At 42.4% G+C, this 27,423-nt stretch overlaps 1 protein-coding gene across 1 annotated transcript in view; it reads right to left on the bottom strand.

The window, feature by feature from the left end:
• Positions 1-90: 90 nt before the first annotated feature.
• The window catches only part of egfl7 (EGF-like-domain, multiple 7), a 28,432-nt gene continuing 1,099 nt past the window's right edge, over positions 91-27,423 (bottom strand). Inside the window, exons 2-9 of the mRNA XM_071351071.1 lie at positions 19,520-19,767; positions 18,433-18,558; positions 8,053-8,165; positions 7,878-7,973; positions 7,475-7,675; positions 1,974-2,050; positions 867-1,029; positions 91-716 (exon numbers count right to left, since the gene is read on the bottom strand). Coding sequence (XP_071207172.1) covers positions 697-716; positions 867-1,029; positions 1,974-2,050; positions 7,475-7,675; positions 7,878-7,973; positions 8,053-8,165; positions 18,433-18,558; positions 19,520-19,599 — 876 coding nt within the window. The 5' untranslated portion in view covers positions 19,600-19,767 and the 3' untranslated portion in view covers positions 91-696. The remainder of the gene's footprint in view (positions 717-866; positions 1,030-1,973; positions 2,051-7,474; positions 7,676-7,877; positions 7,974-8,052; positions 8,166-18,432; positions 18,559-19,519; positions 19,768-27,423) is intronic.

The following is a 27,423-nucleotide window of genomic DNA, read 5'->3' on the forward strand; positions in this document are numbered from 1 at the left end:
TCCATAGAATTGAAATCGGCAACTAGTAATGTGTTCAAATGAGATCTCTTGTTCTTCCACGTGGAGCGCAAACAAATCCTCTACCAGACATTTTTGATTTAATCAATTTTATTACAAAAGGTTACAAAACAAGGTAAAAAAAATCTGTCTATTGTAGCTCTATGAAATAAGCACAAGGAATTCTAACTTAAATACATAAATACAGATGTCCATGCGAACCCCACCATGGGGGCTCTGACAGTGGACTGATGTGAACCTAAAACATGGAAACCAGATACTTCAGAGTGAAATTGGCAGTTTGAACTTTGACTCTCAGGTAATGTGCTAATGGGAGAATGAGGCCCCTGTAACCGTCACAGGTGGTGATGCTATATGCTCTTCTATGTCTCCGTAATACAGCAATAACATGAAATTATGCTGTTGGGAGTGAAGGAAAGGGACACGTAAATGGGTTGTATGTGTCACTGACATATAGCACATGACAGGGTTGCCCATCATAGAGCTAGTGATCGAGTTAGCCTTTGGGCTGGTATAGGAACAGGAATACACAAACACTGAATAGGCCTATGTTCTACTAATGTTCTTCCTCACCCTCCCATATTGCTGGGCTGGGGCATTCATTCCTACTGTTATTGTTGTGGACTCAGACTTGTGTGGAGATATCTGGTTGGTGAGGGTGACCCAGTCCTGTTGTTTCTAATTCTCTTGGCAGGAACCTTTAGCAACAAAGGACAAATCAATGTTACTATCCATAGTCAACCAAATCACTTCACATCCACTTCAAGCCATTATATGGCCACTTTGTACTGTCCAACAAGAGGAGTACAATGAAAAAAACGTTTTAAACTTTGTCTTTATCCACTCACAGGTTCCGAGGCGTTCCTCGAGGAAGCCGACCTGTTCGCTGAGCGAGTCGATGCGATCCAGCTGCTGGAAGGAGTGGGACAGGAAGCTGGTTCTCTCAGACACGCCCTCGTCCAGCGACATGGGGAACAGACTGGTGAAAGGGGCCAGGACCAACTGGAGCTTCTGGAGAGGTGAAAAGGGAAGGAGAGAGGAGATGGAGAGAGAGAGGAGATGGGGAGAGAAGAGGGAGGCAGGAGAGAGGAGAAAGAAGGGAAGAGGGAGAGAAGGGCAGTGGCAAGGAGAAAAGATGAAGTGGTTTAGTGTATGTGACTAACACAACAACAGAGAGGATGACAGCAATACAGAGAAATCAAGTCATTTATTTTCCTATTGGCAACAAATCCCAACACAATCCGTCTCGCCATCACAGCGGTCGCTGTAATGTGAAAGTACTGCTATATTATACGGATCCTCCCACTTCAGCTGCCTGCATCTCCTCATTCACTTTTACTGTAATCCACCGAGCATTAACGACATGACTAAAAAAAACTAAAAAGACGTTTAAAATGTCACTATGACAGTCTGGCATTTCAAAGGATGCTGGGTTTTGTGAGTGCGTGTGTTCTCTGTTGGTTAACAAAGTTCATGAGTACATCTTGAGTGGTATTTGATAATACACCAGCGTAACAGTCTAACGTGTGTCTGCCTGGCGCTGGCTCAGAGTGGGTGGGAGATGCTAGAGGGGTACTGGTAAGGGTTTAAGGGGGACTTTACAAGGATAGGGAGGGAGAGGGAATGTACGCCTGTTTGAGAGAGCGTGTGAATGTGTGTGTACACGTTTTCCTACTTTATCAGGACCACAATCTCCTGACAAGTCACTAGAATGTTCTGACAAGGTAGGAAAATATATATATATTTTTTTTAAATGTCCTGAATTTGTTAAAATGCTATTTTTGGCTTAAAGGTTAGGTTTAGTGTTTGAGGTTAAGGTTATGTTTAGAGTTTGGGGTTAGGGAAAATATAATTTTGAATGGGAATACATTTTTACTCCCCAGAAAGTCCTGAAAATTCCCCAAAACAAAGCTGTGTATGCATGTGATGGTAGAGAACAGGGGGTGCAGTTGTACCTGCTCCAGCAGCTCTACTCTGTTCTTCAGGCTCTGGACCTCCTCTGTGACGTTCTCAGTCAGCCCATACCCTCCACCTGTAGACAACACACACAATCACACTGTGGATCACCCGTATTTAAGACACCCTCTATCTGCACAATGAGGTTGTGTATAGGGAGAAAACCTTTTGAAAACTATGAGGTACTACTTGCCCAGCTTCAATAAGAACACATTTTTATTTTCTGTTGCAAAACATTTTGCTACAGTGAACCCTACTGAATATGACAGTAGGGTTAGTTTACAAACATTTGGGGACAGATCAAATCAAATGTTATGCATCAAATACAACAGGTGTAGTAGACCTTACAGTGAAATGCTTACTTACAAGCCCTTAACCAACAATGCTTTAAGAAGTTAAGAAAAAAAAGTGTTAGGTAAAAAAATAGATAAGTAAAAAATTGAAAATAAAGTAAAAAATAATTAAACAGCAGCAGTAAAATAACAATAGCGAGGCTATATACAGGGGGTACCGGTACAGAGTCAATGTGCGGGGGCACTGGTTTGTCGAGGTAATATGTACATGTAGGTAGAGTTAAAGTGACTATGCATAGATTATAAACAGAGAGTAGCAACAGCATAAAAGAGGGGTCAGGGTAGCCATTTGATTAGCTGTTCAGGAGTCTTATGGCTTGGGGGTAGAAGCTGTTAAGAAGCCTTTTGGATCTAGACTTGGCGCTCCGGTACCGCTTGCCGTGCGGTAGCAGAGAGAACAGACCACGACTAGGGTGGCTGGAGTATTTGACAATTTTTAGAGTGGAACGGGTGGGAGAGAGTGCAGTTAATCCTTCCAATTCTATCTAAAGCTTAGACTTGTGACATGTCTTCGAGATAGATAATGACTTCAGCATCTTACTCCGATCCTGCTCCAGAGTGATTCATATGCAGACAGGGGGCCTCAGTCTCAGAGCTATGAAACAAATGGGAAGAAAACCACAGAACCACAAGCTGGCTGGGGAATTCAGTGCTAGGGGTGAAGGCGGTAAAAAATCCATAACTTAAGACTGCAAAAGGGGCCGAGGATATGGGGAAATGACACACGCACACACCATGTAACTGGAAGAGAGGGCACTATGAATAAGACACACAGTCCATCATAGCTAAACATGTTGTCCTGTATCAGTTACAAGACAAGGAGGGGTGAACTAAGTTGGCCTGAGTCCCAACCAGCCACCAAGTGTCCCCCTGCTCACCATGACAGGTCCCCAGAGCTATGGGCTCAGAGCTGGGTACAAACCCCACGTCTCCCCCGGTCAGCCACGGAGCTAAGGCTGAGAACAGCTCAATCTCTCCCAGATGTGGACTATTGGGACAAGAGTCGAAAGGGAGGAGGGGGTGGGAGGGAGGTGGGGGGGGGCGACCCCCAGCAGATGAAGTTGATGAAACTGGAATGAGAACGCAAGTTCCGGCCAAGAAGAGAGACCGAGAAGGAAGAAAAAAGATGGAGGGATTCAGACGAGAGCTGTTAAGGTCTGAGCAGGGCATTTATTCTCTTGGTGATCTTCATCAACATCATACCTCAGCCTGGATATAACAGGGCCATTAACCAAGACAATACTGCTGCTGATGTTAATGCTGCAGCAGCCTGCTGGCCTTGCACTTTGTTGGCCAGGAGAACAGAACTATACTGAGCCTGCACATATTCCTCCTGCGTCACCTTCACCAAGTACAATCTGTCATATGTTCTTTTACTGCTGTTTTTCTCTCTTTGTGTATTTTAGTGTGTAAGACAATCTATCCTGTATATCTCTATCTAGACAGACAGACATAAGGTAGAGGAAATGATTATGTTAGAGGAAATTATTCGTTTTTTTATGTGTGTACAGTACTGTACTGTGTGCTCATCGTACTACAGTTTACTGGCTAACACAGTCTGAGAGAAATGGGAATTTCTTTGGGCTCCATCCAGCCACTTCTAGACAGGGGAGGTTATTTTAGCCTGTTGCTAAGTTACAGCACATCTATGGGAGCTGTTTTTTTCCTTTTCTTCAGTGATATGCAGCAGTTTAGAGAATAGCTTGAGTGTGTGAAAGTGTGGGAGAGGAGGATGTTTCACTGGATACTAAAGAAACGTTTTGGAATGGTAGGAAGTTTTCCTATATTAAAGATGGGGAAGAAAGGTCTACATCAGGGATGGGCAACTGCCCCCCACCTGAGATATGCAACTTTTCAGGGAAGCTAGAAACCAATATACACAGGCAGTTAGAAAAGCCAAGGCTAGCTTTTTCAAGCAGAAATTTGCTTCCTGCAACACAAACTCAAAAAAGTTCTGGGACACTGTAAAGTCCATGGAGAATAAGAGCACCTCCTCCCAGCTGCCCACTGCACTGATGACAGGAAACACTGTCACCACCGATAAATCCACTATAATTGAGAATTTCAATAAGCATTTTTCTACGGCTGGCCATGCTTTCCACCTGGCTACCCCTACCCCGGTCAACAGCACTGCACACCCCACAGCAACTCGCCCAAGCCTTCCCCATTTCTCCTTCTCCCAAATCCAGTCAGCTGATGTTCTGAAAGAGCTGCAAAATCTGGACCCCTACAAATCAGCCGGGCTAGACAATCTGGACCCTTTCTTTCTAAAATTATCTGCCGAAATTGTTGCAACCCCTATTACTAGCCTGTTCAACCTCTCTTTTGTGTCATCTGAGATTCCCAAAGATTGGAAAGCAGCTGCAGTCTTCCCCCTCTTCAAAGGGGGGGACACTCTTGACCCAAACTGCTACAGACCTATATCTATCCTACCCTCCCTTTCTAAGGTCTTCGAAAGCTAAGTCAACAAACAGATTACCGACTATTTCGAATCCCATCATACCTTCTCCGCTATGCAATCTGGATTCAGAGCTGGTCATGGGTGCACCTCAGCCACGCTCAAGGTCCTAAACGATATCCTAACCGCCATCGATAAGAAACAATACTGTGCAGCCGTATTCATTGACCTGGCCAAGGCTTTCGACTCTGTCAATCACCACATCCTCATCGGCAGACTCGATAGCCTTGGTTTCTCAAATGATTGCCTCGCCTGGTTCACCAACTACTTCTCTGATAGAGTTCAGTGTGTCAAATCGGAGGGCCTGTTGTCCGGGCCTCTGGCAGTCTCTATGGGGGTGCCACAGGGTTAAATTCTTGGACCGACTCTCTTCTCTATACATCAATGATGTCGCTCTTGCTGCTGGTGAGTCTCTGATCCACCTCTACGCAGACGACACCATTTTGTATACTTCTGGCCCTTCTTTGGACACTGTTAACAACCCTCCAGACGAGCTTCAATGCCATACAACTCTCCTTCCGTGGCCTCCAATTGCTCTTAAATACAAGTAAAACTAAATGCATGCTCTTCAACCGATCGCTGCCTGCACCTGCCTGCCCATCCAACATCACTACTCTGGACGGTTCTGACTTAGAATATGTGGACAACTACAAATACCTAGGTGTCTGGTTAGACATCAAACATCTCCAATCCAAAGTTAAATCTAGAATTGGCTTCCTATTTCACAACAAAGCATCCTTCACTCATGTTGCCAAACATACCCTTGTAAAACTGACCATCCTACCGATCCTCGACTTCGGCGATGTCATTTAGAAAATAGCCTCCAATACCCTACTCAATAAATTGGATGCAGTCTATCACAGTGCCATCCGTTTTGTCACCAAAGCCCCATATACTACCCACCACTGCGACCTGTACACTCTCGTTTGCTGGCCCGCGCTTCATACTCGTCGCCAAACCCACTGGCTCCAGGTCATCTACAAGTCTCTGCTAGGTAAAGTCCCCCCTTATCTCAGCTCGCTGGTCACCATAGCAGCACCCACCTGTAGCACGCGCTCCAGCAGGTATATCTCTCTGGTCACCCCCAAAACCAATTCTTCCTTTGGCCGCCTCTCCTTCCAGTTCTCTGCTGCCAATGACTGGAATGAACTACAAAAATCTCTGAAACTGGAAACACTTATCTCCCTCACTAGCTTTATGCACCAGCTGTCAGAGCAGCTCACAGATTACTGCACCTGTACATAGCCCATCTATAATTTAGCCCAAACAACTACCTCTCCCCCTACTGTATTTATTTATTTATTTAGCTCCTTTGCACCCCATTATTTCTATCTCTACTTTGCACATTCTTCCACTGCAAATCAACCATTCCAGTGTTTTACTTGCTATATTGTATTTACTTCGCCACCATGGCCTTTTTTTTTGCCTTTACCTCCCTTATCTCACCTCATTTGCTCACATTGTATATACTTTTTTTTTTTTCTACTGTATTATTGACTGTATGTTTGTTTTACTCCATGTGTAACTCTGTGTTGTTGTATGTGTCGAACTGCTTTGCTTTATCTTGGCCAGGTCGCAATTGTAAATGAGAATTTGTTCTCAACTTGCCTACCTGGTTAAATAAAGGTGAAATAAAAATAGTTAGAATAGTAGAACAACATTTAGCTTAGAGCACCTGGCCCCAAAAGCCAGGGGCTGGCTCTGACTGCATGTGTGGGTATGGAATGTGACCCACGAGCCACTGCGGCCCCTCATCATGAGTTACGATTTATTGTGGCCCCCACCCCCATCAAAGCTGCCCATCCCTGGTCTACATCAAACAGCCAGCTGATGTTTAAACAGTGGTTATCAGCATGGTTCATCAGGTCATACCATACTGTACATGACCACAAACTGTTGGTTGCTGACCGCAGTTGGTCTATCAATCGTTGTTTATACTGGTTATCAGTGTGGCCCATCTGGTCATAACATACACCACCACACCTTGTTGGTTATTGACTGCATGCGGTCCACTTTGCAGTCTGTACCAGTCTCAGTGCATTATTACTCACGGTACGAGTAGAGTTTGGCATAGCGCGTACCAAAAGTAATAATGGACCAAGAGCCTGGCTGTGGTCTTGTCTGTCCTCTTCTTCACTCCCATTGGAGGCTTTGCTGAAACACACATACACACACAAACACACACACGCGCGCCACACACACACACACATAGCACACATGTACGTGCACACACACGCTTGCACCCACACACATACATAGCACCCATGCACACGCACACACACGATTGATTATCATGTCTGCGGATAATCTCCCGGGTGGCGCAGTGGTCTAGGGCACTGCATCGCGCCCAGGCTCTGTCGCAGCCGGCCGCAACCGGGAGATCCGTGGGGCGACGCACAATTGGCATAGCGTCGTCCGGGTTAGGGAGGGTTTGGCCGGTAGGGAGGGTTTGGCCGGTAGGGATATCCTTGTCTCAGTATGTAAAAATGTAATAAAATGTATGCACTCTACTGTAAGTCGCTCTGGATAAGAGCGTCTGCTCTTGGCCGGTAGGGATATCCTTGTCTCAGTATGTAAAAAATGTAATAAAATGTATGCACTCTACTGTAAGTCGCTCTGGATAAGAGCGTCTGCTAAATGACTAAAATGTAAATGTAAATGTAAAATAAGGATAATGGTGGAGGTGTACCTGTATCACTGGAGGGGGGTCTGTGATCATTTGCTGCTTCTTGACTGGGGTGGGTGGAAGAGGCAGGAGGAGGAGGAAGGTTCTCACAGGAGTGTGTGTCTCCTGCCAGCCTGTAGCCCTCTCTACACACACAGTGGTAGCTGCCTGCCATGTTCACACACTGATGAGAACAGGGCTGCTGCTCACTGCACTCATCCACATCTGACAGAGAGAGGGAGGAGAGACTGGGTGTCACTGATATTGTTAGGGTTAGAATTACGTTAAGGGTTAGGAGCTAGGGTTAGGTTTAAGGTTAGGTTAACATAAAGGTAAGAGTACAGGTTAGGGAAAATAGGATTTTGAATGGGACTGAATTGTACAGCTATCCACTAGGTTAGCTGTACAATACTGTGTGTGTGTGTACCTGTTTGGCAGTGGCGACCCATCCATCCCAGAGCACAGGCGCAGTGGTTGGGTCTTAAACATGTTCCTCCGTTCACACAGGACTGGCCACACACCGCTGGAGAGGACAGAGAGAAATAATCAAAAATGAACATGCACACATACGGGATGCTAGGAGAGTGTAAAACCCCTATTACCTTGGTTACAGTTGTGTGAGTGGAGTCGTCGCCAACCCGGGCAGCATTCTGGGTAAGAGTGTGAGACTGGCACTGCTCTGGTCACCTGACGGTACGCCACCCTGTACACTGTCCTGGAGAAACACACAACAGAAAGTTACAGCTAGGTCAGACAAGGTCTTTCCTGACCACACAGAGCCACTTAAATAGGTTTGAGTAATGATTCTGAGAAACACTGTGTGCGTGCAGAGCTCCTAGAGTTTTCTCCACACAGGTATATTAGGCTGGACCATGGACCAATGGTTACCAAGTGTGTGTGACAAGAGGGGGAGGATGTGGAAAGGATGGCAGGGGGTGAGGTAAACAACACCAAGCCAGTTCTGGGTTCTGCTGTTTCACTGAAATCTGCTGAAATGTTTCCTGGCATTGTCCTCAGTGAGAGAGAAAAAGGGAAAGAGAGCAGGAAAGAGAAAAATAGCCTCACGAAAGATGTCTCACAAATTAATCAATAACATCAGTCTCATGGTGGGAAGAAAAGTTTATAATTATAGTTGTCGGCTGGGAGCAATCTGCCGCGGAGAGAGAGAGCGAGAGTGAGAGAGAGAGATAAAGGAGGGAAAGAATGAAAGAGTGCGTAAGCACAGAGGGAGAGGTTGTCCAAGATAAACACAGCAGTGGTCTCTGTGGGCTGGCTGTTCATTTCCCGTAGTTACAAATTGCTTGATATTTATATTCCACCAAAATATGTACCGCCATGACCCACTTCTGTGTATGAGTATGATATGAAAGAGAGACCTAGAGAGAGGGGGGAGAAAGAGGGAGTGAGCCAGAGAGACATGGAGGTGGGGGGGGTAGAGCGAGATGAACAGAGAAAGCGAGTCAACAGAGGGGACAGCGGTGGCGAGGACAGCGGCAGGTCTTCTGCTGGAGGTCTGTCAAAACATATCAGGAGCTGTCTACCTTCTTTAGAGTGTAGCCCAGCTAACAAATAAACATTGTAGAACATTGTATAAACTCACCTTAACATCTTCTGTGTCAGAGATGAATGTATTACATGAGGTTGGCTGAGGTCAAATATGTGGTCCTCTGTAGCTCAGTTGGTAGAGCATGGCTCTCGCAATGCCAGGATGGTGGGTTCGATTCCCAAAAATAAAAAAATGTACGCATGACTAAGTCGCATGACTTAAATCTGCTAAATAGCATATATTAAATATGGTACAGCTGGAAACAGACAGGATGAAGGTCCCTGCTTGTGTCGTTAATAAATTATGTCCTGTTTAGGCAGTAATATATGGACCTTGTGGTGTCATTAGCATGGTATTATGGGTGTGCTGACATGGCCATAATCGTATCTGTAAATAGACAGTTGATAGTTGGATCGGATGATACTCGTGATCGGGAAAAAAATGTAATGTTTTAATATGCCTAAGTAGATGTTGGCAAAATAGCTCCCTCCCTGCACGTTTCCAGACCAAACAAGCTGCAGATGAGGAGCCGTGGAGGGCTCTGTGTCCTCAACTTGTAGCGGGCAGTTTGCTATCAATCAGAATCTTTGTTCCCAAACTTTCCCTTCTTTTTAGATATTTTGCACATTGATAGCTTGATAGCAAACATCCTTGCCATTTGATTCATCATAGTTGCAGGCTAACAAGAGGCAGCAGCAATGTTCCCTCTCATTTTTTGGGGCACTGAGCAAATTTTAGTTATTGTGACCGGAAACTTGAATGCGAGTTTAATTAAGGTGTACCCTTACAGTTTTAGACAGTAGCCAATAAGATATTTTCACGTGGAAATAGCTTTTGATTTCTATGATATAGTCTACAGTAGCCTGTACGTAGTGTTCAATGCAGGCTTACATTGCATGAGACTTATAAAAACGTTTTTACATTATGCAGGGCTTGACATTAGTTAATTATTTTTTACTTGGTCTGTAACACTATGGGCCAAATAGGTGACTGTAAATTGCATTGTATTGTCTATAATGCAAGAAACCACTTTACAATATAAAATGTTTTATTATTACCATACAGAGAATTAGACAATGTAGACTACCCCTCAGACTTGAATATGCTAATAGGCAATCTCAAAATACAACACTGCCCCTTTAATTAAGACATAAGCTTTTTACCTGACTGACTTTTTAAAGACAGCTTGAAATGTAGCCTACAGATTTTGCTCTTGTAGGAAGCAGTAACTCCCCATTGCTGACCTATACGTATCTATAACCTGGCTAATAACTCGCTAACTAGCAAAGAATATCAACAAATGTGCACAAGCGTGGCTCTGTGCTCTGATCTGAACTGATCTGAAAAGCACATTCACTTTCAGGTGATTGAAAGACTGCTCGTGGGCTACCCAGCCAATAGAATTCTACGCTCTGGCTCTGCCTACAAAAAAAATCAGACTCAATCTTGCAAAGTTATATTTGGTTTGGAATGTTGCATTGAAAAGGGGATGATGTAATGTTGATCTATATAGTGCAAACTAATTGGGCTAACTCAGTGAAGTTCAATCTCTTGCATCTCTGTGCAGCCTGGCATTTCTTCTAGAGGTCGACCGATTAATCGGAGACTGCGTGGCAGGCTGACTACCTGTTATGCGAGTGCAGTAAGGAGCCAAGGTAAGGTGCTAGCTAGCATGAAATGTATCTTATAAAAAAACAGTCAATCTTAACATAATCACTAGTTAACTACACATGGTTGATGATATTACTAGTTTATCTAGCTTGTCCTGCATTGCATATAATCGATGCGGTGCCTGTTAATTTATCATTGAATCACAGCCAAACGGGTGATTTAACAAGCGCATTCGCGAAAAAAGCACTGTTGTTGCACCAATGTGTACCTAACCATAAACATCAACTCCTTTCTTAAAATCAATACACAAGTATATATTTTTTAAACCTGCATATTTTGTTAATATTGCCTGCTAACATGAATTTCTTTTAACTAGGGAAATTGTGTCACTTCTCTTGCATTCTGTGCAACAGAGTCAGGGTATATGCAGCAGTTTGGGCCGCCTGGCTCGTTGCGAACTGTGTAAAGACCATTTCTTCCTAACAAAGACAGCCTACTTCGCCAAACGGGGGATGATTTAACAAAAGCACATTTGCGAAAAAAGCACAATCGTTGCACGAATGTACCTAACCATAAACAGCAATGCCTTTCTTAAAATCAATACACAGAAGTATATCTTTTTTAAACCTGCATATTTAGTTGAAAGAAATTCATGTTAGCAGGCAATATTAACTAGGGAAATTGTGTCACTTCTCTTGCGTTCATTGCACGCAGAGTCAGGGTATATGCAACAGTTTGGGCTGCCTGGCTCGTTGCGAACTAATTTGCCAGAATTTTACATAATTATGACAAAACATTGAAGGTTGTGCAATGTAACAGCAATATTTAGACTTATGGATGCCACCCGTTAGATGAAATACGGAACGGTTCCGAATTTCATTGAAAGAATAAACGTTTTGTTTTCGAAATGATAGTTTCCGGATTTGACCATATTAATGACCTAAGGCTCGTATTTGTGTGTTATTATATTATAATTAAGTCTATGATTTGATAGAGCAGTCTGACTGAGCGGTGGTAGGCAGCAACAGGCTCGTAAGCGTTCATTCAAACAGCACTTTCCTGTGTTTGCCAGCAGCTCTTCGCAATGCTTCAAGCATTGCGCTGTTTACAGTGGGGCAAAAAAGTATTTAGTCAGCCACCAATTGTGCAAGTTCTCCCACTTAAAAAGATGAGAGAGGCCTGTAATTTTCATCATAGGTACACTTCAACTATGACAGACAAAATGAGAAACAAAAATCCAGAAAATCACATTGTAGGATTTTTAATGAATTTATTTGCAAATTATGGTGGAAAATAAGTATTTGGTAAATAACAAAAGTTTCTCAATACTTTGTTATATACCCTTTGTTGGCAATGACAGAGGTCAAACGTTTTCTGTAAGTCTTCACAAGGTTTTCACACACTGTTGCTGGTATTTTGGCCCATTCCTCCATGCAGATCTCCTCTAGAGCAGTGATGTTTTGGGGCTGTTGCTGGGCAACACAGACTTTCAACTCCCTCCAAAGATTTTCTATGGGGTTGAGATCTGGAGACTGGCTAGGCCACTCCAGGACCTTGAAATGCTTGTTACGAAGCCACTCCTTCGTTGCCCGGGCGGTGTGTTTGGGATCATTGTCTTGCTGAAAGACCCAGCCACGTTTCATCTTCAATGCCCTTGCTGATGGAAGGAGGTTTTCACTCAAAATCTCACGATACATGGCCCCATTCATTCTTTCCTTTACACGGATCAGTCGTCCTGGTCCCTTTGCAGAAAAACAGCCCCAAAGCATGATGTTTCCACCCCCATGCTTCACAGTAGGTATGGTGTTCTTTGGATGCAACTCAGCATTCTTTGTCCTCCAAACACGACGAGTTGAGTTTTTACCAAAAAGTTATATTTTGGTTTCATCTGACATTCTCCCAATCTTCTTCTGGATCATCCAAATGCTCTCTAGCAAACTTCAGACGGGCCTGGACATGTACTGGCTTAAGCAGGGGGACACGTCTGGCACTGCAGGATTTGAGTCCCTGGCGGCGTAGTGTGTTACTGATGGTAGGCTTTGTTACTTTGGTCCCAGCTCTCTGCAGGTCATTCACTAGGTCCCCCCGTGTGGTTCTGGGATTTTTGCTCACCGTTCTTGTGATCATTTTGACCCCATGGGGTGAGATCTTGCGTGGAGCCCCAGATCGAGGGAGATTATCAGTGGTCTTGTATGTCTTCCATTTCCTAATAATTGCTCCCACAGTTGATTTCTTCAAACCAAGCTGCTTACCTGTTGCAGATTCAGTCTTCCCAGCCTGGTGCAGGTCTACAATTTTGTTTCTGGTGTCCTTTGACAGCTCTTTGGTCTTGGCCATAGTGGAGTTTGGAGTGTGACTGTTTGAGGTTGTGGACAGGTGTCTTTTATACTGATAACAAGTTCAAACAGGTGCCATTAATACAGGTAACGAGTGGAGGACAGAGGAGCCTCTTAAAGAAGAAGTTACAGGTCTGTGAGAGCCAGAAATCTTGCTTGTTTGTAGGTGACCAAATACTTATTTTCCACCATAATTTGCAAATAAATTCATTAAAAATCCTACAATGTGATTTTCTGGATTTTTTCCCCCTCATTTTGTCTGTCATAGTTGAAGTGTACCTATGATGAAAATTACAGGCCTCTCTCATCTTTTTAAGTGGGAGAACTTGCACAATTGGTGGCTGACTAAATACTTTTTTGCCCCACTGTATGACTTCAAGCCTATCAACTCCCGAGATTAGGCTGGCAATACTAAAGTACACATTAGAACATCCAATAGTCCAAGGTATATGAAATACAAACGGCATAGAGAGAAATAGTCCTATAATAACCACAACCTAAAACTTCTTACCTGGGAATATTGAAGACTCATGTTAAAAGGAACCACCAGCTTTCATATGTTCTCATGTTCTGAGCAAGAAACTTAAACGTTAGCCTTTTTACATGGCAAATATTGCACTTTTACTTTCTTCTCCAACATTTAGTTTTTACATTATTTAAACCAAATTGAACATGTTTCATTATTTATTTGAGACTAAATTGATTTTGATGTATTATTTTAAGTTAAAATAAAAGTGTTCATTGTTCATTTAGTATTGTTGTAATTGACATTATTACAAATATATATATATAAAAAAATATATATATAATAATTTTTAAATCTGCTTTTTTGGTCCTCCAATAATCGGTATCGGTGTTGAAAAATCATAATCGGTCGACCTCTAATTTCTTCTGGGCGGCAGTCCTGGAGGAGGTGCACAGCCGTGCACGTGTGCAGCTTAGAGGGAACATTGGGCAGCAGGAATATGACTGATTATACCGAAACAGAGAAGTGAAATTGATCCAATTAGAGCAGCAGAATCAACGTATAGCCTGCCCTTCTCTTTACAGACAGGCAAACTAGCCAGTTGAATTATTTAGACTATGTAGCACCTCATCTGATTGACTGACATGAGAAAGATGCCTTCTGGCACCCCCAAAAAAAAAATCCCCCCGATCACGGATCATTTAAAGAAATACTCAGATCATAATCGTATCCAGAAAATTGCCCATATTCTTTTACGATACTCGTTTTGTCCGACTACTCGGCACACCTCTACTGTACATGGTATTATGATAAGATTAGGTGGGATGTTCCCACTGGGCACAGACATCAATTTAATGTCTATTCCACGTTGGTTCAGCGTCATGTAGAAACAACGTTGATTCAACCAGTGTGCGCCCAGTGGGTTTGCAGTGATAGCGATATTGACAGTGATAGTGAGAGATATTAACAATGATAGCGATAGATATTGACAGTGATAGTGAAATTGATCGAGATATTGAAAGCGACAGAGATATTGACAGCAATATTGACAGTGATAGCGATAGAGATATGGACAGTGATAGCAATGTTGATAGCGATAGAGATAGCATTATCGACAGCGATAGCAATATTGACAGTGATAGCAATAGAGATATTGACGTTGATAGCGATATTGGTAGTGATATTGACGTTGATAGCGATATTGACAGCGATATCGACAGTGATAGCGATAGAGATATTAACATTGATAGCGATATTGACAATGATCGTGATAGAGATATTGACTGCGATATTGACAGTGATAGAGATATTGACAGCGATAGAGATATTGCGATATTGACAGTGATAGAGATATTGACAGTGATCGCGATATTGACAGTAACAGTGATAGAGATATTGACAGCGATAGAGAGATATTGGTAGCGATATTGACAGTGATAGAAATATTGACAGTGATAGAGATATTGACAGTGATAGCGACAGAGAAATTGACAATGATAGTAATATTGACAGTGATAGTGATATTGATAACGATAGAGATATTGACAGCGATAGCAATATTGACAACGATAGCGATATTGACAGCAAACGAGATATTGATAGTGATAGCGATATTGATAACGATAGAAATATTGACAGCAATAGATATAATGACAGTGATATTGACAGCAATAGATATAATGACAGTGATATTGACAGTGATAGAGATAATGACAGCGATATAGATAATGACAGCGATATTGACAGTGATAGCAATATTAACAGTGATAGTGATATTGTTAGCGATATTGACAGCAATAGCGATAGTGATATTGACAGCGATATTGACAGTGATAGTGAAAGAGATATTGACAACGATAGCGATATTGACAGCGATCGAGATATTGATAGCGATAGAGATATTGACAGTGATAGCAACATCGATATTGACAGCGATAGAGATAATGACAGTGATATTGACAGCGATAGAGATAATGACAGCGATAGAGATAATGACAGCGATAGTGATAGAGATATGACAGGGATAGCAATATTAACAGTGATAGTGATATTGACAGCGATATTGACAGCAATAGCAATATCGACAGTGATAGCGATAGTGACAGTGATAGCGATATTGACAGTGATAGTGACAGAGATATTGACAACGATAGCGATATTGACAGCGATCGAGATATTGACAGCGATATTGACAGTGATATTGAAAGAGATATTGACAACGATATTGACAGCGATCGAGATATTGATAGCGATAGATATTGACAGTGATAGAGATAATGACAGCGAAGCGATAGAGATAATGACAGTGATATTGACAGCGATAGAGATAATGACAGTGATAGAGATATTGATGTGATATTGACAGTGATAGTGATATTGTTAGCGATATTGACAGCAATAGCGATATCGACAGTGATAGCGATAGTGAAAGAGATATTGACAACGATAGCGATATTGACAGCGATCGAGATATTGACAGCGATATTGACAGTGATATTGAAAGAGATATTGACAACGATATTGACAGCGATCGAGATATTGATAGCGATAGATATTGACAGTGATAGAGATAATGACAGCAAAGCGATAGAGATAATGACAGTGATATTGACAGCGATAGAGATAATGACAGCGATAGTGATAGAGATATTGATGTGATATTGACAGTGATAGTGATATTGTTAGCGATATTGACAGCAATAGCGATATCGACAGTGATAGCGAAAGAGATTGACAACGATAGCGATATTGACAGCGATCAAGATATTGATAGTGATAGAGATATTGACAGTGATAGAGATAATGACAGTGATAGTGAATGAGATAATGACAGCGATAGAGATAATGACAGCGATAGAGATATTGATAGTGATATTGACAGTGATAGCAATATTAACAGTGATAGTGATATTGTTAGCGATATTGACAGCAATAGTGACATCGATAGAGATATTGACAGTGATATCGATATTGACAGCGATAGCGATATTGACAACAATAGCGATATTGACAGCAAACGAGATATTGATAGCGATAGCGATATTGATAACGATAGAGATATTGACAGCGATAGAAATATTGACAGTGATATTGACAGTGATAGAGATAATGACAGCGATAGAGATAATGACAGCGATATTGACAGTGATAGCAATATTAACAGTGATAGTGATATTGTTAGCGATATTGACAGCGATAGTGATATTGACAGCGATATCGATATTGACAGTGATAGTGAAAGAGATAGACAACGATAGCGATATTGACAGCGGTCGAGATATTGATAGCGATAGAGATATTGACAGTGATAGCGACATCGATAGCGATATTGACAACAATAGCGATATTGACAGCAAACGAGATATTGATAGCGATAGCGATATTGATAACGATAGAGATATTGACAGCGATAGAAATATTGACAGTGATATTGACAGTGATAGAGATAATGACAGCGATAGAGATAATGACAGCGATATTGACAGTGATAGCAATATTAACAGTGATAGTGATATTGTTAGCGATATTGACAGCGATAGTGATATTGACAGCGATATCGATATTGACAGTGATAGTGAAAGAGATAGACAACGATAGCGATATTGACAGCGATCGAGATATTGATAGCGATAGAGATATTGACAGTGATAGCGATAGCGACATCGACAGCGATATTGACAGCGATAGAGATAATGACAGTGATATTGACAGCGATAGAGATAATGACAGCGATAATGACAGCGATAGAGATAATGACATTGATAGTGATAGAGATATTGACAGTGATAGCAATATTAACAGTGATAGTGATATTGTTAGCGATATTGACAGTGATAGCGATATTGACAGTGATATTGACAGCGATATTGACAGTGATAGCGAAAGAAATTGACAACGATAGCGATATTGACAGCGATCAAGATATTGATAGCGATAGAGATATTGACAGCGATAGAGATAATGACAGTGATAGAGATAATGACAGCGATAGAGATATTGATAGTGATATTGACAGTGATAGCAATATTAACAGTGATAGTGTTATTGACAGCGATATCGACAGTAGCGATAGCGATAGTGACATCGATAGAGATATTGACAGTGATATCGATATTGACAGCGATAGCGATATTGACAACGATAGCGATATTGACAGCAAACGAGATATTGATAGCGATAGCGATAGACAGCGATAGAAATATTGACAGTGATATTGACAGTGATAGAGATAATGACAGCGATAGCGATAGAGATAATGACAGCGATATTGACAGTGATAGCAATATTAACAGTGATAGTGATATTGACAGCGATATCGATATTGACAGTGATAGTGAAAGAGATATACAACGATAGCGATATTGACAGCGGTCGAGATATTGATAGCGATAGAGATATTGACAGTGATAGCGACATCGACAGCGATATTGACAGAGATAGAGATAATGACAGTGATATTGACAGCGATAGAGATAATGACAGCGATAATGACAGCGATAGAGATAATGACAGCGATAGTGATAGAGATATTGACAGTGATAGCAATATTAACAGTGATATTGTTAGCGATATTGACAGTGATAGCGATATTGACAGTGATATTGACAGCGATATTGACAGTGATAGTGAAAGAGATATTGACAACGATAGCGATATTGACAGCGATCGAGATATTGATAGCGATATTGACAGTGATAGCAATATTGACAGCGATAGAGATAATGACAGCGATAGTGATAGAGATATTGATGTGATATTGACAGTGATAGCAATATTAACAGTGATATTGTTAGCGATATTGACAGTGATAGCGAAAGAGATTGACAACGATAGCGATAGTGACAGCGATCGAGATATTGATAACGATAGAGACATCGACAGCGATATTGACAGCGATGCCGATATTGACAGCGGTATTGACAGTGACAGCGATAGAGATATTGACAGCGATATTGACAGCGATAGCGATATTGACAGGGATAGCAACAGTAGTGGTCATGAGAGTCATGGCTGTGTCACTTACTTGTAGGTGCTACAGAGGCGGTGCCCCTGACACAGGGTGATGTAGGGTTTGTGAACGGGCTGGACGAATGACTCTGTCGTCATGATGACACTGCTGTGATGAATATCTCTGCCACACACCCTCCTCCTGCAACACACACGTAGGAACACACAGGTGAGATCACTCACACAGGTAGAGACTAGTGAGGTATTCTTTGGAACATATGAGAACTGTGGGTCTGATTCCTGGGACCACCCATATGTAAAAAAGTAATGCATGCTTGACTGTTAAAAGCATCTGCTAAATGGCATATATTATATTAAATTAGGACTGTCTCTGCTCTCATCAGTCTGTCACTGTGTTAGGTTTAACAGCTAGCTACACTCAAAGTCATGAAATTCAACATAATCATAATTCTTTAACATCAAATTAACAATTTACTTAATGTTGGAAGTGAAATTACTGACAGGAATCGTAATGGTTTAAAATGTGAAATTACACCACTTACGCTCGATTACCTCTGAAGCATTCACATATAGAATGTGCTGTGTCAGGGGACAATTTGAGACTGGGTTTAAAACCTGCTGTGGTGGTCTCTCTTAACCAGTCTGAGAACTAATCAGTCCGTCAAGCATTTTAACCCTCAGTTGATAACGTGACCTCGAGGTCTCTGTGTCAGTGGCAGTTAACTGACATGTAATTGATGCTGACTGGCCAATGTTATCGCCACTGAACCTGTCTTGAGTTGAGTCACCTCGAACCTTTCATCACCCTTTGATCTTTTGTAAGGGTTGTAGTTTGTTTTCTAATTTGGCCAAATCAACTGAGATCTCAAAGAACCTGCATCTCCTTAGAGTTGACATAGGTCTAATACAACATGTCACCGTCGTAAATGTTTAACTGTTATCTGGACAATCAGTATACATTTACTCAGGGTGAGAATGCCAAGTGAAGCAAATAACCATTCTAAATATATAGCCCCCAATTAACTCCGTAAATGATTGGTGTGTAACTGAAGCTAGAGGCCCATGTAACCGAGCTATCCCAGGGACCAATAATGGGTGATGGCCAATAACAAACACAGGAAATGGAATGAGGGAGCTGTTACCCGTGGTGACCGTGGAACTGTGGAGTGGCCGTCACATGGAGGATGAAGAGCGAGGAGGAGAGGAGGAGTGTTTGGTACATGTCTCCCTCTTCTTTCTCACTTTCACTCGCTCTTTCCCTCGCTCTCTCTCTGTCCAATGGGAGAAGAAAGGAGGATGAGGGGAAGGGGAGAAGGGCTGTGGCTGTGTCTCTCTCTCTCTGATGTTAGAGCCCCTTGTTTTAGACTTCTAGGAGGAGGATGCCAACTACCTGTAGGTACACAGAGAGGGACAAACATAGAGGTTAGGGTTCAGAAAGTGAAGAGTAACTTCTGTTTACTCTTTTCATGCATTTCCACTTGACGTTTTCAGTCCACTTGTGATGCACAGAAGATCCGGGTTTGAATCCCAGTCAGTCATATCAACATCTAACCTTTTAGAGAAACCATGATAGAAAGAAGTTCACTGAGTTCTCACATCAGAGACAGTACTAGCTTACTTCTCCACTCTCATTGCTGATGTGGAAGGCTTAAGTGTTACCCCCATTTATAAACACTCAAACAGAATCCATCTCCTAACAACACTCCACATATCAGTTCCCACAACATTCCAGAAAACATTTCTGTAGCAGAATATGGGCCACTTAAGATAGCATTCATTCGTCAGAATGAGTCTGTCATACTGTCAGCTGTGTCATGTCAGTGAGAACACTCAAACCACCCTCCTCGTCCCCCTCTCCCTCCCCTCTTATTTGTATACCTCATTTCACCATGTAAGTTGACTGAGAACACAATCTTAGTTACAAGAACAACCTAGGGACTAGTTACAGGGGAGAGGAATGGGGATGAATGAGCCAATTGGAAGCTGGGGATGATTAGGTGGCCATGGACACTGGGGTTAACACGCCTACTCTCCACTAGAGCTTCACCCAGAGCTACCCTGACAGCATTAGACCATTAGATGAGGACATTAAATAGTGTCAGAGCCCAGTCTCCAACCCCCATCTACCACACCTTGGTCATAAACAATTCACTTTAAAGGGCAGGTAGGCTTGAGCACGCTGACAAATTACATACTTACTGCTTGACTTTGAACCTCAAATCAAGTTCTGGAGTGATAGTGTAACATAAAGATCAATGGGTTATGTAATACTTTAAGTTAAAACAGATGATGTACATACTGTTTTAATACTATGATGAGGTTGAATCTGCAGTGGAGAGTGTAGCTCTGTTACTAAAATAAGGCCAGGATTCAATCCGGAAGATCCACGTTGTTGCGCTGTTGACATTTCTAATTGAGCCAACATCTGCATCGTTTAATTTGAATGCCATCTCTGCGACTGCGGTAACATCACCTTTAAATGGTGCATAGCCAAAAAGGGACGATCGGATTGAATTCTGGCCTAAAATGTTGTAATGGAATGGGGTAGAGGTGGACACACACAGAAAGAGAGAGAGTTAGTCAGAGACTCAGACAAACAGTACGACTCGCTCTGTATAATAAGAAATGTGCCAGTGATTAACATACCAGCACTGACATTCATTTAACTTGACAGCAAATGACTCGTTCAACATTTACACTAGGGTTGAATGGCGGGAACCCGGTTACCGAGATTTACTGCCCAAAACCACTTCCTTTTCCCGGGATAAATAACGATGACAAACCAGCAAATTATAATAAATTATTTATATGAACAGCATGGCGTGAAAAGTGAACTGTTAAATTATACAGTGCCTTCGGAAAGTATTCAGACTCCTTAACTTTTTCCACATTTTGTTAGGTTACAGCCTTATTCTATGGCCTCTGCATGATGAATCATCAACGCTCAGGGTGGGGATAGACAGCCCATCTCAGTATGGAGCATAGTTCACAATGCATGTAGACCTATCATCTCATCATCTCTCTCCTTAAATAAGGCTCCTTAGCTCTTGGAGTCCCATGCAGGAAAAGCTAGACTAGAATAGCTTGCTGAACATAATTTCTTATACCAATAGACTATTCGAAGAGGGACGGAAGCTCTTGTTTGTTGAATGTTAAATACAGCAACCAACAGAACAACTCATGTGTAGTTTGAAAGAAGAGTGAACACGCGATGGTGGTAGGCTATAGCAGTTATTTATTCAGACCCATAACCATTCAATGTTCGTGAAGAGAAGTGAAAGCCTTCTGCATCTAATTCTAGTCCAATATTATTCAAAGATGTCATTAGAATGATGGAGATAAGGACAACAAAACTTATTTAATTTAACTGTTGAAAGCGAGGAAGGAATGAAGCGACAACAGAGAGAGAAAGAGGAAGTAGGCTAATAACATTAGGGGAAATGTTCTGAAAGGTATGTATGCGTCAGCCTACTAATTATACAAATAGGCCTTATGTTTCAAAACTAAAATCCATTTGCTAGCTTATACTTGTAACTTTTTAGGCCGCATGTGCTACACCAGAATCGCATGTTCTCTCCCTGCTTTATCATGGATTGAACATTGTGTGTAATTCCAGTCATATAATCCAGTAAAATACAATACAGTACTTATTATTTATTTGCACCACACAGTAATATAGTCCACACTCAAATAAATAAGCCTACTGGAGCTAGTTTAATTAATTTACCCAAGAGAGCATATAGCTAGCTACATCTATAGGCTTTTATGTTTTTCTGTCATGTGTAATATGCAGTAACATATATCATATATGCATTGGATAACAGCACAATCATTTGGGCTTTTTTGGGTCATAAAATGCTCATAAAATGTATTTAATATATGGTTCATCAGGCTCAGGTAGCATCAGGCCTGAATCTTCAAAGCTCTAATCAAATCCAGACATAGGTTTATTTATATGCTTTATAATGCTTTTGAATAACACTTCCGGTTTTGGCGAGAAATACCGGGTTACCCAGGAGAAAAGTGATTTATTCTCGGGACGAAACATTTGTAAAATACCGGGAAAATATTTAACCCTTTAACCCTCATATTTTCACTGTATTCATAATATATAGCTATGTACTTTCTCTTTCGTTTGTTACGTGACTCCAGTTTCCCTACCACAGCTCTTTGTATGAATGGCAGAGCCCTTCATCTTGAAAAGCTTAACGTAATCAACCCATTTATTTATATAACGATCCCCCGATTTTATGAGTTTTGTTTAAAATAGATTTGATTGTGCTTCCCTGGTGGGTGATTTTAAACATGGCTGTCGTAAAAGTGAATGAGTTCAGACAACAGGTAGCAAGCAGTAAGGGGGTGCAGTAACCAGATTTAGCACGTTGGCGGTTACTATACCTCCTCCGCTCAGAAAACTGTTTGCTACCGACTGTAAAGATATTTTGAGCCATGTTTGTGCTTCATGCTGAGTGTCTGAGCTAGATTGTTTGTCGGGTGCTCGGAGCGGTAGGTTGTGTGTGTGCGTGTGTGTGTGTGAGTGGGTGTAAACATTGACCATGCTCTCTCTGCTGGGTTATTGTTCCCTGCTAACCAACATCCTGTGGACTCCTCCGACACTGCACCCCTACGGTCCCTGGATGATGACCTGTCATTAGAGGGCTGTTTACCTGTCACTCCCCACCACAGCCAGGACCCAGGGAGAAAGGTGGCATCATGTGGTGTCCCCCAAATGCCACCCTATTTCCTATATAATGCATTACTTTTGACCAGGGAAAATAGTACACTACTATTGACCAGAACCCTATGTAGAGAATAGGGTGCCATTTGGGACAGCCATGGAGCCAACAGGGTGGTCTGGATGATGAGGCCCACAGCTGGTTTAGTGGTTTTATCTGAACCCCTTATCCACCCTAAAACCCTGGACATTATTATAGCTCTGTTATATTGTCTATTGAACCACACACACACAGATACCCATACCAAGACGACACACACACACACACACATGCATACACATAACGCGCATGTATGTACACAAGCAAAGAGACAGATCACGTGTGAGGCCAGGGTGGACTGAACCGTCTCTGAGAACATAAAGTGAAGATAGGTCTACCTCCAGCTCTGTCCCATAATCTCTTCCTAGCTCCCTTTCCACTCTGTTAGATTGGTGGAGAACTATAGCAGGAGTTTGGTTAACCTTCAGAAGAGCTGGGGGTACTCTAACTCTGAATTTTGATTTAGCCTCCAAGATGGCACTACAGTTAACCTGGGTAACATCCCAAATGGCACCCTATTCCCTATATAGTGCACTACTTTTGACCAGGGCTCATAGGACTCAGGTCAAATGTAGTGCACTATATAGGGAATAGGCTGCCATTTGGGATGCAATGCTGACCTGGAGTTGATCCTATATAGGCCAGGGCCTTGGTTCTGGTTCTAGCCAATAGCATAACACTAATGTTACCCTTGGGGATTGCTCTTAGCCTTGTGCTAGCGGCTAGCCTGACAGGGAACAAAGAGTTAGTCTGCGTTGCAAATGTCACCCATACTTTAGTTTTGACCAGAGCCCTATGAGCCCTGGTCAAAAGTAGTGCACTATATAGGTAACAGGGTGCCATTTGGGACATAGACAGAGTTAGGCTGGAGGTGCCGCTAAGCCCTGGCTGACAGCGTGAATGTCTCTCTGATCCTCTATTGGCTCCATGCCCAGAGAGCAAACACGCAAACCGTACTCAGCTTGGGTTCATTCACAAATCGCCACAGCAATAGTACAGTACAGCATAGCTCCAGTCTGCTCTTATCTTTAGAGTAGATAAAGTGCAAATTTTAAGTATCAAAGAAGACCTTAAGGTGTGCAGCTATCACAGCCTTGCTGCCTGACAAAGTGCCTGGTGTGGTTTGAGAACATCATAGCCAGCAGCTGTGTTGCCGATGATTAGATTGTAGTTAAATGTAAGGTTGTGAAACTGGCTACTGCTGCCAATAGACGGAGTCATACTCCCACAGGGAATATATAGTACATGTAACAACCTCTGGCTGAGATATAGGTGGATGATATCAACACGTAATTGAACCTACAACCTTGTTCGTTTCATACAATCTATTTCTACAGACATTATCCTCTCTAATAGAAACATATTAAGCCAAGCAGCCAATGCCTGGGTTCACTCTCCCTGCACAACAGACACAACATGACACTCACCTCCACAGGTGATAAAGCACCATATAGGAAAGACTTTTAGGCAATAAAGACCCATAAAAACAATGTCCCTTTACCCCATACTCCAATATCTCAGTGCCCCCCTTCCACCCCCCTTCTCTTTGCTGTGCCCCAGGTGACCCCACCTAGGCAGAGGTCCATGCTGACAGACAGAAAGACAGACAGACGATGATAGTGGCTGGGGGCTGTCTATCTGTCTAAGTGTAAGTCTGAGGAGTGAGGCTCTGTGAATCCCTGTATGGAGGATATCTCCCTAATGGCTTCAGACAGGGGGATCAGCTTACAACACAACGTGCCTGTCGGGGGGTTACCAAGGTCGGGCACAAGGAGGGGTTATGGACGGTGGGTTGGGTGGGGGAAGAGACTACCACATCTGTGTCTGAGGGTTCCTCCCCTGTGGAAAGATAGAGAGGGGATGGTAGGGGAAGGCAGGTAGCCTAGCGTTTAGAGCAGGGGTGGGCAGTTCCAGTCCTTGAGGGCCTGATTGGTGTCAGTTTTCCCCCAGCTCCAGCTAACACACCTTACTCCAATAACCACCTAATCATGATCCTCAGTTTAGAATGCAATTTGATTAATCAGCTGTGTTTGCTAGGGATTGAGAAAAAGTGTGACACCAATCAGTCCCTCGGACTGGAGTTGCCCAGCCCTGCTTTAGAGCATCGGGCCAGTAACCGAAAGGTTGCTAGTTTGAATCCCCGAGCCGACATGGTGAAAAATCTGTCCATGTGCCCTTGAGCAAGGCTCTAAACCCTAATTGCTCCAGGGTTGCTGTTGATATTAGCAGACCCTGGCCATGACCCCACTCCCCGGTCGGAGTTGGGATATGCAAAAAACACCAGGGTTGTGGGTTCAATTCTCAGTACCAGTACAGGGGAAAATAAATGAAAAATGTATGCACTCTCTGGATATGAGTGTCTGCTAAATTACTCAAATATAAAAATGGGAAGGGTGGGCAGGATAAGGGTAGGTCAAAAGTCACTGCCATTTCCATGTTCAGATAAAGTGTGTGGGTTGTAAGATGAAGAGCACACACCTCTATCTTCCTGAATGGATTACCTAAGAGATGTCATACCTCATGTCATACCCCAGGGGTTTTGTGAGAGTGCATGAGGTGGGGATTTGACACTGGCAGAATCATAAACCAATGCCATTGACTCTGACTGAGACATGCTGTGTATCTTCCCTGACTGCATGGAGCCCTAAAACACACACAGTTCACACTGAGTTCATCTTCAGTTCACACATAGCACGATCTAACCAGAACTCTCCCCAGCCGAGAACACAGTACTCAAATCAGACCTGGCCAAACCAAACAGCTTCACCTGGACCGATAAATGGGTTAATTGCTCAAATCCTCTGAACTCCAACCTGGACTCAGAGTATTTCGTATTATTCTGTACGTAAATTCAAGACACTCCATTTAATGTGATATATTACGTTTCATGTGATCTGTATTCATTTGTGGCTGTCCATCGGCCATTTCATATGAAATGTTCCAAATTACAATTTGTATTATATGTTACGAATTTGCAAAACATTTGATATGTTACGAATCTAGCTAGGTGGCTAACATTAGCTAGTTGGCTAATGTAATCTAGGCTAGGTGTTAGGGTTAAATTTAGGAGTTAGGTTAAAGGGTTAAGGTTAGGGGAAGGGTTAGCTAAGAAGGTTAAGGTTAGGGGAAGGGTTAGCTAAAGGGTTACCACATCTAACATATTTTACTAATTTGAGTGTCCAGGATTTACGTTTACTATGTTACATCTAGTCTATGAGACGAGGCTGTGAACTCAGGTAAATATTGATCTAGTTGAGATATTAAAATATTGTTATTGCTGCTAATGAGCTTGGTATTCAAAGTAAACAACAGCTATCCCAACACTCAATGGATGGAACATGCCCTCATTGCCCTGGTCTAGTCCAGGGTTTCCCAAAGTCGGTCCTGGGGCCTACCCTGGGTGGACGTTTTGTTTTTTGCCCTAGCAAAGTTGGTTACTTGAATCAGCTGTTAAGTGCTAGGGCAACACTGGTCTAGTCAATGCATCATTATATAATTAAGCAGTTGGCACATGCGGCACATGCGACACATTTCTTACAGTGGCCAACAGACGGCAGTGTTTTACAATACTTTCATCATTACACTACACACCGCAAACTTGCCTCAGAGCGAGAGATGCTCTTGCTCTTCTTTCTATCTCACTCTCGCATACACACACGCACGCACATACACGTATACCCACTTATTCTCAGTAGCCTACAACATAATGCAAAAGTTACCAATATTAATAATAGTCACAAAGTATAACAAGCTTAGCCTATAGAAATTATATCATTGATATGATCATATCAAAAATAAAAGTGAGCGGATCGTACGCATTGGCTATATAATTAATGTGCGTAATGGGCTCAAATGAATTGAAAACGTGCAACTTACAAGTCTGATATAGTAATTCCAATGTGCTCCTTGTAATTTAGTGAAATTAAGTGATATTCGTTTTCACTTTTAAACGTACAACTATTCCATGTGCAGCTAAGTAGCAACGCACTGTTCCCTTGTCCAAAATGTAAAATGTCTAGCAAAACGGAAAACCTCGGTCAAATCCACTCGCTGTGCTAGTTAGTAGCCTAGTGAGCGTTTCCCTGTGAGTCGTCTTGTGTTATAGCCTTGTAGTAATATCTCTCTGTCAGTCCAGATGCAGGTTCGGTCTCCGTGAGTAGCCTACAAACCTACTAACTGTCAAAGTGCGCATGGGGGGTACCCGCGGCAGCACCCCCTCCGGCTCGAGCCAGCTGGGTATCTCGCAACAGCGACGGGTCGAGGGGGGACTC

The sequence above is a fragment of the Salvelinus alpinus genome, chromosome 18 (assembly GCF_045679555.1).
Source record: "Salvelinus alpinus chromosome 18, SLU_Salpinus.1, whole genome shotgun sequence".
Lineage (NCBI taxonomy): Eukaryota > Metazoa > Chordata > Actinopteri > Salmoniformes > Salmonidae > Salvelinus > Salvelinus alpinus.